The sequence below is a fragment of the Uloborus diversus genome, chromosome 7 (genome assembly GCF_026930045.1).
Source record: "Uloborus diversus isolate 005 chromosome 7, Udiv.v.3.1, whole genome shotgun sequence".
Taxonomy (NCBI): domain Eukaryota; kingdom Metazoa; phylum Arthropoda; class Arachnida; order Araneae; family Uloboridae; genus Uloborus; species Uloborus diversus.
In genome coordinates this window covers 152737577-152751149 of record NC_072737.1, presented here as the reverse complement: position 1 = coordinate 152751149, position 13573 = coordinate 152737577, and the positions used below count along the sequence as shown (strand labels likewise).

The 13573-nt window shown below is 35.6% G+C and overlaps 1 protein-coding gene across 1 annotated transcript in view; it reads left to right on the top strand.

The window, feature by feature from the left end:
- Positions 1-2516: 2516 nt before the first annotated feature.
- LOC129226949 (uncharacterized) overlaps positions 2517-13573 on the top strand; it is a 36480-nt gene continuing 25423 nt past the window's right edge. Inside the window, exons 1-7 of the mRNA XM_054861577.1 lie at positions 2517-2713; positions 4240-4537; positions 6328-6626; positions 8384-8559; positions 9958-10077; positions 10177-10698; positions 12061-12863. Of these exons, the coding sequence (XP_054717552.1) occupies positions 2517-2713; positions 4240-4537; positions 6328-6626; positions 8384-8559; positions 9958-10077; positions 10177-10698; positions 12061-12863 (2415 nt within the window). The remainder of the gene's footprint in view (positions 2714-4239; positions 4538-6327; positions 6627-8383; positions 8560-9957; positions 10078-10176; positions 10699-12060; positions 12864-13573) is intronic.

Here is a 13573-nt window from a genome sequence, read left to right as displayed (position 1 = left end):
TGAAAATGGAGCCCCCCAAAACGCTGTTTTTGCCTATGTTTGGTCAAATGAAGGGGGAAAGGGATGGTAAGTGACTTTCCTCCGGAAATTTTTCAAAATTAAAGTCCTGAAAATGCATTTTAAGCTTTAACAGAAGGAAAAAGCGTAAAGGTCGAGGAAATTTTCCTAATTTAAAGTTTTAAAAACTCAAATTTAGGATCAATTTGGTTTCTAAAGGAAGTTATAACTCCCATTTGGATCCGTGCTTTAGCGACTCACCTAATGTTGACACCCAGGGTACGAGCAAGACTCACCCGCTTCCCTTCTCTTGATCCCGTACTGCTATATTGCCGAATTTGGATGATTCTCTTTTTCACTAATAGAAGACGAAATGTGAAAGGCTTTGCCTAGAGATCATTTTACTAATTTCCTTAAAATGAATGGCTAAATCTGAAACTCATTGTATAAAGGAATTGGTTGATATAATACAGTAGTACAAGCAATTATTATTCAAGTTGTGAATAATTTTTTTAATAAAATGAACATAAAATTCACTCTGTCTTACTGAAAATTTTGTAGTCAATGACTAATCCAAGCAATTGTTGAAACAGATTATGCTCTCGTGAAAATAAGCAAGAAATCGCCACCTATGAAAGAGACCTCTCTCCTTTTACTCTTATTGTCACTTTCCTTTAAATTTTTTTTTTTTTTTTTTAATACGGCGATTTCTCGGGAACTTACTTAAAATCAAGTGGTAGCTTCATCATATAACGAAAGGCTATGAAATTTATTGTTTCCTCCGTAATAGTTAACATTAACAGCAAAAAGAAAAAAAAAATGGTCCCTTGATTTTACACTACCACCTCCATCAGTCTGTAGCTTCAGACGAAGGAAGAGAAAAAACAAACAATAGTGCTGAGATGTCCACAAGAAATACCCATTTTTGTATTAGAGTAACTTTATTATCACAGTCGTACTAAAACCTTATAATTCGAAGGCCTTTTTTTTTTTCTTTTTTGCTTCCAGTAATAGATCAAAAGAATGATTTCCTTATTAGGAAAACGTGTGAAATTTTTTCGTATCAAAAGTGTGAAATTGCCGCCCCCAAAAAATTGCCGCCCGGGGTGGACCGCCCCCTCCGCCCCTCCCTAGCTACGCCACTGATGTAGGTCCATTGTTTCCGACTATGCTGACATGTCCTCTAGTGGGTCCAGGCAGAGATACCTGCTCACAGTCCCCAATGTTTAAAGGATTTTCATGAAATATTCAGACATAAGTTTTGATGTATGTAATTTAAATGATAAGGGTTCTTGTAATTTTCAACTGAAATAATAATAAGAAACTTGTAATGTTTTTATGCAAATATATTTCATTTCATATCATTTTACACAAAAATATTATGTCGGCTGGGTGGCGTAATACTTTGACGTTGTCCTTTAAAGCCATTGGTTGAGAGTTCAACTCCAGCTCCAGTCGCTGGATTTTCAAGATGCAGAAAATCTTCAGCGTCCATGCCATACAATTATGTGGCATGTAAAAAATATTTTGAGCACTCATTTGAGATTCGTATCGTAAGAACTGAAGTGCTACAATATGGTGGAGAAACTAGGAGTGAAAATTCTCCTGGTAATGGATGGCTATCCGCCAATAGATGCTGCACATGAAAGAATGGATGTCAGCTCTTGGGGTATATTACCCCTTGGGGTATGTACTTTGGGGTACAATAGGTACGCAAATGGCCAAAAAAAAAAAAAAAAAAACAATTTGCAGCACTACTTGGGGAAACAAAATCCATACAAAATAAAAAATAAATCACTTCAAGTGCCCCAAAATACTGTGGTCATTTCACAGTGGAAAACTGAATAATGAATGTTTTAGGACTGCATGTTAAGGATACTGTTTTGAAATATTTCATGTGCTGATATGAACCACAAATAAAAAATTTCAACCGATCTGAAATACCAAAACTCCTTCCCCCTATACATACACACTGACAAAAACTATCTCGAAGTATTAGTCTAAATTTAAATTGAGACAGAGGTAAAAACTTTTATAGTAAGAAACATCACTTATCAAGTCATTGTTAACCAAGCGAATTTTTAAATAAAGAAAAATAATGAACGCAAGTGTTAAAAAAAAGTGCATCGTTTTTCAAAATCGAGCTCTGACAGTTCATGAATTTTCCATTAAAATGAGGATGCACAGAAAATGACCTTGGGTTAACAGCCTCAATTCTGTTTTTTCTTTCGTATACTTGCTTTAGAAAAGTTTTATTTGTTACATTGAACCAACCTCTAAGTGGTGCAACCAGAGAAGCATCCCTTGACGGCAAAGTAGTCGAAAATTTTGGCATGCAGTCTATTAGCTCTAGCACGAGTATTTTCCAAAGAAAGCCATTAGAGAAAGTAGTATAGTTGTACGTTGAATGTTTTATGCACAAAAGTTCTACATGCATGAAATAATTACTTTACCTAGGTTCCTTTTCTTTCTTCAATGTGCTGACTTGACAACATTAGATTTTCTGCCACTGTCTTTGAATGGAAGGGTCAAGCGAGGAGAAACAGTCACCATCCCATCAGTCCAAAGAATCAATTGCATCACGTGATCCATCTCAAGAGCGTTCAGACACATTGTTCGATAATTCGCTTTCCCTTTATACGGAACCCAGTGAATATCGGCAGACGACATACGAAAAAGACGAAGAAAAGTCAAAGGCAGCGGAAGACTCAAAACAGTATGTTGGATTCAATTATAAAAGGATTTATTTTATAGATTTTGATTCATAAAGCCATTTCACAAACTTTATGCATCAAACTTTTTAATCTTGCTTAAAATTCAAGCACTGGTGATTATTTCTGCTCTACAGTTGGAGCAAACCGAACCTGGAAGTGTGGAGTTGTGATTTGGCTATTCGTAGCCTTCACAATACTGCCAATTTAGTTTTGCTAAAACTGTAGACTGTAACACAGCAAAAAAGTCAAAACAGTCTTTAGCTTCGTGATTTTTTTCTTTTTCGGAAAAATGATTTTGTATATTTATTTACACTTTAATATGTTATAGCATTATATGAGTTAGGGGCTGTCCACATATCATGTCACACTTTTTCAACATATTTGCCAACCCCCCTTTTATTTGTCACTAAGTATCACCCATCACGCCCCCTTTTCACATGTTGGACTATTTTTCATAAGCATAGGTATTGTCAGAAAAATATGTGATGTTACACTTTTTGTTATCTCTCCTCTCCACTTGTCACATGTCACGCTATTTTTCATAAACATAGGTAATGTTAGAAAAAATGTGTGATGTCACACTCCTTGTTATCCCGTCCCCACTTGTCACAAATTGCTCCTATTCTACAAAACATCTCTTCCTCTCAAAGCATGACGTCATTTGTGGGCGACCCCTAATATAGAAAATGTACTCGTTCTTACTTTGTATATAGGTTAGATGCCTATTAAGTGGTAATATAAAATGAGTTCTTTCAAAGAAAGAAAAACTGCTTCTAAATTAATTTAGAAAATTGGTAATGCTTTAAATTTTTTCTTCATTTAAAAATGTCTGCTTTAGGAACTGTTTTCCGGGCTTCAGCGTTAGGACACTTTATCTTACTATGCAGTTATAATTTCTGTGGTTTTTACTTTCTTTTATGGGTTCCAATTTATAAGAATAAAAAAAAAGGAACCGTTGTTCTTAAGTACATGGCGTTCTCAATATCAGAATTGCATTATAGTATTTGATGAACTTCCAAAAACCAGTCTTGTCCTGGGATTTACCAAAGGGGATGACTGGTATTTGGACTAATTGATTCAATAAGAACAATAGTGCCAAACCTTTTTTTATCCGTCGACTGTACCTCTTATTAGGAAGATTTTCACGGACCATAGTACATATACGTTTTCAAAATATTTAAAAAAATCCAAATAATATGGGAAACTATGGGAAATGATACATAACTACATACCATTAACTGCTGCTCTTATTTTGCTTGATGCCTATTTCATTAATGTGAAGTTTGCATCTGTTTTCCTTTCCAGAAACCAATTTCTGAATATTTGGGTCTAAATTTGTGACATTCTGACAAATCGTGGTTTCCGATTTGTATAATTGAACATAAACAACGGGCCACATAGATAAGCTTTGATTTCCGCATGTAGCCCACGGGAAGCAGGTTGGGCCCCACTGAGTTAGAGCTTAAGATAACTTTGAATGCCTAAATGTTAAAGTAGTTTTAACTAATTAAATGTAAATGTCTTTCAGATCATCGATGGGTGAAGCTTTGAAATCAGAGAGGGATTTTATAGAATATGTCATGTCGTTGCCGTCCAAAGACAGCACAGATCACCACAAATCAGCTGATTCAGTGTCTAACAGGAGCAATAAAAGTCCAGCAGCTGTATGTGGGACTGGATGCACAACTAAGGTTGGTCTGGACCATTTGGATAACCTGTGCAAATTAATGGAACAGCTTAGTGACCTCAGAGAAACCAACAGTAAATTGCAAAAGAGAGTGCAGTATTTGGAAGATCTGAAGACATTACATGATATGCACAAAGAGGTAATAGTGAATGATCTGTTAATTGCACTTATGTGGAGCACTATAAATGTTGTATTTTGATTCATGGTTGTATTAGATAGGCTGTCAAGGATATGTCATAAACGATGAATGATTTTGATTAGTTATATTAGCAATTAATTGGTTTGATTAGCTATTTGATTAGTTTTTATGATCTGTTCCCATTCCGAAGGCAGCAAAAGCATGCTGTTTATCACGTTTAATCACTAAAGCTTGACCACGGAGAAATGGTGGATGACCTTAAAGCGGAAACATCATTTGCATTATTTGTAATTGGTGGAATCAGTCAGAAAGCATCGAGTAATGAGATGCGCGTTCTAACCGATCCTATTTGTTACAAAATAATAACCAGTAACCTATTACAAATGATACAAGCTATGTTTCCGCTTCAAGGTCATCCGCCATATTCTCCATGGTCAAGCTTTAACATGCTCTGTATGTTTATTTTAATTGTTCTTATTTATACTAGAAAGTCGCCCGTCAAGGTATGACGGGTGAAAATTGCTTTTACACTTGAACGAAGTCATTGCCTGTTTGGTGATATTTCGATATTTGAAATTATAACCCTAAACTCTAGTGGATTAACCCTAAACTCCAGTAGGAAGCGTTCATTGTTGATTATTTTTTCGTTTCTTCATTCCCCTGAAATGACAGTCTTACTAGTATGACAGTTAAGTTACCACATCGAGTTCAGCCTTGTCACAATAAAGCCTTTTCCTGCATGTTAAACATTACCAAAACATATTATAAAATTTATCATGCCGTGGCGCGAGTTTCATTGTTGAAGCATGCATGTTACTCGATCATCGGCTATTATTCATATTGTCAGTTTTTCAGGAGAAGGAACTTCGTCACGCCATTTATCGTCTCTTCATTCCCCTGAAATGACAGTCTTACCAGTATGACAGTTAAGTTACCAGATCGAGTTCAGCCTCACGATAAAGCCTTTTCCTGAATGTTAAACATTACCAAAACATATTATCCAATTATCATGCCGTGGCGCGAGTTTCATTGTTGAAGCAAGCATGTTACTCGATCATCGGCTTTTATACATAGTGTCAGTTTTTCAGGAGAAGGCACTTCGCTACGCCTCCTCGAGCGCAGAGTTCCATTTTGCGCGGGGGTGATCGGTACGCAATCCACGTGCTTCTAAAGGAGACACCCAGACAGCCTTAATTTGGGCGTGCATTTTAATGTGCAAAAAAGTGTTAATGTCCTTTACATCACTTGCTTCACTTGTCTGTTGTCATTTTAGTTATTCTTACATTTGAAAAACCGCTGCTTTTACAACAAAATGCTATGATCCGAATATACCTTCTGCCGAAAAAAGTGAAATAGAATCATCGGATACCACGTGACGAGGGAGGAGTCAAGTGCCTTCTTGTGAGAAACGGACAATAAAAGTTAATTACTAGTTTGGATTGTTAAACTTTTGAAGAGTAAGGCCTTTTGCACGTATTAGAAAATACATTTTCATAAAAAGATTAGCTGTCTCATTCATTATGTATCACAAAGTGAGAGCATCCATTGGAAGATATTCTTATTCAGGGTTTACTGTGTCTCAGGGATTACACTAGGTAAAAATCTAGGGAGGCGTTTTCTACCATGACTAAAATAATTAGTGGACCTTTGTGGGAACAATCCAAAATTATCTTTGCAATTTCAGGTCTCTGAAAGTTCCAGTTAAAATTAAAATGATTATTCACACATTTATTATTAAGCTACTTATTTACAAAATTAACTGGTTATGTCTTGAACTTCTTGCCTCCCAGATAAGTGACGAAGGCCGTTCCAGCTCTGATGATATCCTTGCATCTGACCTTAGGCCATATTGCTTAAAGAAAAGTGCCACTGAATCTCACTGTCCGCGAGATGTGGAGGTGTCGCCCCTGGGTGCAGTTCGAAGTCCCTCCAGGTATCTGGGAGGTCGCAGGGGGCGGAGCCAGCAACTAGAAGGACCCCGAAGAGAGAGGAGTAAATCCGTCGGACACGAGGATGGATCAGAAGACACAAAATCCAAGAGACTTTTCCCAAAATGGTCGAAAGTGAAGGAGGCTTTCGGATGGGAAAGGTGAGAAAATTACCTAATAATGAACGAGAAATTTTCAACTATTACAGTTCAATGAAACAGTAAAGAAAAGGTGTTATTATTATTTTAGTACTAGTGCTAAAAAAGGACGAAACATAAAAACTAAGTGAAATACATATAATATACTAAGAGAAATACCATAAAAACAATTGAGGCATTTTGTATCAAATTTAGTTTAACCCATTTTTAAAACTTTTGAAGGAAGAGAAAAAAAAAAAAATCACACTCTGCTCAATTAATTTTTCAAAAGAAATTAATTTTCATTTGAACAACCTTTAGCGTACGACATCATTTTGGTTTTCTCTTTTAAATGATCAGCATTTCTAATTATTGACACACAAAATCAGGTTGGATTGAGCTGTTTTTAAAATAAATGAGCTTTTCTTTTTCTCATTAAAAAAAATCAAATACGACTAATTTTATGTGGAATCTCAATTTTATGACTTTTATTAGCAGGTGAAATAAAAAAATAAAAAAAAAAAAAAACTTGTTGATTAATCAATTCATTATACTGTTGTTGATGATACCCATGCGTTTTTACATTGGTCGTGAAATTTTGATCAAATATTTGAACTGATTTTTCCTTCTATAGGGTCTGATGGCGGAAAGTGGTCAATGGCGTAAAATGGTCATAATTCAAATAAATGGCTATAGCTTGGAAATTAATGTTCGAATGAATGTGAAAATTTTATTTTAGGGTAATGCATTTAGAAACTACATTTTGAATATAAAATTTTTCAACTGGCAAAATTTTATTTGGTAAAAAAAAATATTTTGAGTAAATATGAAATTTTTAAAAATCTAAACACGTCTTTTAACTTCCTTGGGAAATTTTGTTTGTTAGAATTATGAACAGATTGACTGCGTAGAAAGCTTCCTACATGTCTCAAGAACTCTTACTCATTAGCAGTTAGCTGAATCTATTTTGAATAATTTTTTAGAACAATTTAAGTAAGATGGGGTAAAGTGATCATTATATTAGGCTTAAACGAATATTATTTTTCTAAACACGTATATACATGAGTAGGCACGTACATGCATGCATCTGATGTATACATGTATCTATTCATATATCAACATGTTTACTCATGTCTACACGACACGTATAGTATACTCGTGTATACCCGCATATACTCGTACTTACACTTGCAACTATAAAAATAACCGAAATATATAAAAATTAGTGTTATTTGTAACGGTTTTGCAGCTATTTTTAACCATGACCACTTTACCTCATGCTATGACCACTTTCCCCCACCCCATGGGGTAATGTGGTCATAAATACAAAGGGAACTGAAAGTGTTTTAAAACTACCTAAATTAATATTTTTTCCTGAAATTCAATGTACAGTGTTCTTTAATAATGCAATGTGAAATAACAACAAAAAAGTTGGAGTGTTTAAAGAATTTATTGTATTTATTAACCACCGCGCGCTCGCGCGCATAGTTGAAAACCTACGATTTTATGACCATTTTACCCCACCAGACCCTAGAGTCCAGTTTTACCCACCCATTGTACATCATTTTGAAAAGCTGACAAAGGAAACAATGCTCAAATAACTTACACATCAGCCTTTACACGTACAATACTGCTTTTTAATCTAGAAAGAAGTATGCTGACTAATTTTTATTCCAGAACTAACTCTAAATATCTTTTAATCTCACTTCTAATTTTAAAATTGAGTTTCGCCTCAATTTCCGCTACTGGGAAAACACTTCATACTATCTGAATTATTTCAGCGATCGCAAAGATGGAATGAAAATAAAGCCAGTTGGCAGTGTTCGAATGCCAAGAAGATGTTCTGACGAATCTCACCAGTCATCTCAGTTGCAACGGGAATCTCCCATTTGGTCTCAGGAATATGGTTCCCTTCACTTATCCATTGACGATGATGAAGACGAAATAATTCAAACAGGTGCAGTAGATTTCGAGATCATTTCCAATCAATCATCAAAAAGAAAATTTCTCATTGACTTTCTGTATTTTTGGTTAAAACGAAAATGCCTTTGGCAAATGGGCTTCTCCCGAAAATAATAATTTTATCTGAACGATGTGAGATATTTCGCATGATTTTAGAGATAAATATTTTGTGTAGTTGCTTATAAATTGCAATTCGGAATTAGGAGATAGTCGGGCGGTATAAACTTTACCTCTAACTTTTTTCTGGTTTCAGAAAATTCTAATCTACTGATAATATAACTTTAACTCTATTCTAAAACAACATCTGAAAACATTCCTTTGAAAAATTTACACAGGAAAAGAAATGTGTGACACAAACATCTGTACTATTCTGTGAATGTTTGAAGTTTGGAGGGTGGTAGTGGACTCTTAACGAATATTTTTTTGAACTAAAGTGATAAAACTGCGGTTTACAACATAATCATATTTATACCACCTCATTTGAGACTTGTTGCTTTCGTAGGCCAACCTAACTACTATCTAGAATGGACTTTTTTTATTTATTTATTTATTTTTTTATTTTGTTACTGATGATTTTTGCAGTTTTCACCCTTTTTGCCATATGCCTCGAATCTTACCCATAATCACCAAAACGGGTAACCAAGTCTGTAGTTTCAATGACAATTTGTGTCACGGATGTCCGTTACCATCCGGATGATTGCTGTACGATGCCAACTGAATAATGCTGTACAAAACAAAAAGTATTTAAGCAATATCTTCCGAAAATATAGCATTTCTGAGCATACATTTAAGCCATATTGCTTCTTTCTGTGAACTCAAAATATACACAACTATAAGGTGAAAAACAACTTTTGAAAACACTTTTAAACTGATAACTTAAAGAAAGAAAAACCTCAAAAAACTGCGTTATTTGAAAAGTTTCAAAAGTCTGCAACCGCAGTTGCTGAGATTCAGCCTTGAAATTAATCTGTTAATTTTATTGGCAAAATTAACTTTATAATTGCTGTTGCTCATTTTGTTTTGGCAGCGATGAAAAACTCGCCCCCCCCCTACCACACCAACGACAGAGTTAGTGAAATAAAAGCTAATAATAAATGAATTTATTTGCTAAGCTGTAACTCAAAACTAAACTTCCCACCGTGCCGGATGAAATACTAAAATAAGATCTCAACAAAATTTAAGAACTTTTGAACCTTATTTTAAAAAAAAAACTTCTTTTTATTTGGGGGCAGTTCTATCCTACCTAAGTAACCCTTATAAAATAAACGTTAAGTCTAGTGTACAGAACATTTTGGTAAAACCTGTGCTACTCAGGGCCTCTGAAATAAACTAGTGCATAAACTCTTAAACGCTATCGTTGCTTTTGACGGCCTTTGAATTTGTGTTTTTTCAGATGGATTGAAGAAAGATAAAGGAACTTCTCGTTTAGAAGCACCCATCGACTACATCAGGAGGCAGAAATCCACTCCAAGTCCAGGCAGTGACAAAATTGCTTCTTATAGCGAAAACACAGGTAAAGTTCATGTTTATATATCAATGACATACTGTTTGTTTATGAATCGAGTCAAAGATGTTTGGAATTGTACCTAATCTGAGATAAATATTTTGTCAGAAATGAAACCTAAATATTCCACCATTGAGCGTGATTCCTACATCTCTCAGGACCTGAGCAAATTCGACAAGGAAGACACGAAAAGAGGGAAGAGTCCATGGGGGCGGGTGAAGACAATAATCGAACGTCGACGGGACAGCATCAAAAGACGATCCGTTCGGAGAGAACACAATGCCGAGTATGATGCCTCCACAAGCAAACAAACTCCAGATCCCAATGATTCGTTTGAACTGTCAGGTCAGTCCGAGTGTGTGGATTTCGAAAACAAGTCCTACCACCACAAAGAATCTATCAAATACAAAGGAAACAAACCTGGACCTATTGCTATTGATACAGATATCGAATGCTGTGGTCCAAGGACTCCAAGTTCTTCACCAACCTTTCAGAGAAAGTCCAAATGGACACGTATGAAGAAAGTGCTTACTGGTAAGAAGGAGGATGACAGAGATTCTCTTTCGCAGTCCACCCCGGCCAGCCCCAACAACGCACGCGATGGAAATTTCAATTTTGACGCAATCGAAGGTAAATAGCTTTCGTTTTGAAATTTCTTGTTTCAAAAAGAAAAGTAATAATAATAATTATCATACGGTAACGGGATTTCATAGGAAATCGTGCATTTAGTAACCTTATTTTGACTATTTTTTTATCATATTCGAAGTTGAGAGGTGTCTGACTGTTCAAGTTCGAAAGTACAGAAAAGGGGTCTGCTGTATTTTTGAAACTGAACATTCAGACATCACATATTGTATTCAGTAATGGTACTTTACTTCAAGTTACATGACTTGCGTCACAAATTCAACTTTTTTTTTTACTTAAACTATTAAAAAGAAGTTATGCAGATAAACAAATTCAGTAAAATTATTTTATGGAAAAAAGCAATAAAAATTGAATATTTTTGACTTGTAGCTAAAGCTGATGAAAATCAAATTATTCCAGTTTTGTTCATTGGTTATTCAGAAAAAATAGTGCGATAGGTTAGGTAAACGCTTAATTACCCCCTTCTGTCGTAATTATGAAATACTTAATTATTAAATGCGTTTATATTTGGTACACAGTGTAATATGGTAAAGAGTATCATACACTAAATTTCAAGTTTGTAGGCGAACAATTAAAAGAGTTGTTACGTCCAATATTCCGGACTTATATTTTTGAAATTAATATTTCAGATAAAAAAACGATAAAATCAAACACAATTCACTGCAATATATTCTAAAAACAATAATAGAATATAATATAAGAATTTTATTCGCTCCCTCCTCCAACTTGGAGCACCACCAATTGAAATCCTGTACAGCCATCGGGCTTCAGAATTATCAGATCTTTGTTATCAAGACTTTTGGAGGCATCTAAACCTTTCGCACTCTGCTCGTCATTAGACACGACAACAGCAACGACAACAATATAAGCATTTGGAATGATTAATATAATATTTTAAATTTTTTAAAAATTTAGAAAAAAAACCTCGCCTTTGCTACGAGAATCCATGGTTGGAAAATTGAACCACTCTCTATCCCCCAATCCCTATACGTTAGTGATGTCAATCCCAAAACGAAAAATCCTTTCACAGATAATAATAAGCGGAATGTAAAGAGTCAATTACAAAAAAAATAAATAAATAAATAAATAAATAAATAAATAAATAAAAAAAATAAATAAATAAAAATAAAAAAATAAATTTAAAAAAAAATCAAGTCATTTAATGATTATTAGCTGTTTAAAGTTGATGTCCGGTAAACGCCAGATCTGAAGGGGTTACGCTGCTCCATATGAAATTTTCAGTCAAATGTTGTTCTACACATTCTCTTATGACAAAATTTGTTCTGTGTGTAGTATTCTGTATGGAACCATTTATAATCCTTCATTGCTCTTTATCTCTTGAACTAGAAATTTCTCAAGACTCTTTTGACGAAAACCGAGAAATGCAGCGAGTAGGAAGCGAGAGTCACGTTCATCAGCTGGCTCTAAATGCCCCTTCTTCGGAGATTATGCTTCAGCTACAGAGGAATCTCAGCGAAGATTTCCACAGAAAGATTCTCGAATGGGAACGCATACGATCCGCGGGACCCCTCTCCTCCTCCCCCAACTGGGACAGGAAATCCGACACCAACAGAAGCCGGAAAAAATCAGAGAAAGACGACAAAAGCACCAAGCCGAAACTTAAAGATCTCACGTGGTTAGAAAAAGAGTTGCAGAAGATTGAGAAAGAAAAGCAAAGATTGTCCAAGGAGAGACAGAAATACGAAGAACGTGAACTGAGGTTGGAAAAACTGAAAGAGACAGTTCTTAGTGCAAAGAATACCAACAAGAAAGAGGTACTAGTCAGGACATCGGCTGGTGAGTTCAGATTTGAAGGTATATCAGACGCTTTCACCAAAAAACTCTACGAGTGGGAAACCAAGCGAGGATTTGGACCGGAGTTATCCACCATTGCCTTGTTGGATTCCAGTCGCTTGACAGTGCAGCCTAGCTTGCTACCGAAATCTGGTGCTTTACAGCGAGTGATCTCCCGATCTGAGTCTAGCATAGCTGATATTGGCCAACCCTCGCACAATTCGTCTAACTCGCTGCCTTCTTTGAAGTTACCCGACTCGATGGAAGCGGTTCACCCATCCAGAGCAAACTCGGAACCGGACTTGTCAACGTTAGTAGCTCTATCAAATGAGCGGGATGTCTCGATGACGAGCTTGGTAAGTCAAAAACGTTTCTCATTCCATATTTCTGTACTTAGGAGCAAGAACAACTAATCCTATAATTTGAAATTATTTTAATTATACTTCTATAGTAGGTTGATGAAATTGGCACCAAACATGCTTGAAAACTAAACACTGGGAGGTGCTGCGTTCGGCTGACCATCACACCGGAACATTTGCATTTGCACTTCAGAGCCTTCGGTTATAAAAACTGAAATGGGCACAGTAGACCTTAGCCCGAATGGCTTTGCGCTACTGAGTTTATTTCTTAATGTACACTCTAATTGTAAGTGAAATTGGTTGCTTTAGCTCTAATGTAATATTAAGGTCTGCATCACATTGGTTGTTGTTGCGCAAAAAAAAATGACTATTTCGTGGACCGATTTCCATCATGAATAAAATTTCGCAATTCGTTTTAAGCGTATTCGAATTAACTAGATTCACTGCATTTTTCTTTTCCTAGCAAGTCGCTTCCTTTTCGGGAACGTATAAAAGTAAATAACTATTGGCAATACGTCCAAAGGGCTGTTTATAAGTGATATTGTACTCGTACTTTTTCTTTACTATTTTTGACCTCCTCATCCCGTCGTCAGAAAGTAGCAAACTTCACCTTCATAAACACGTCCTTCTGGAAAAAAAATAAAAAATACGTGATGTCACACTTCTTGCAACCCCTTCCTCCATCTTGTCAATTTCATGAATCCCCT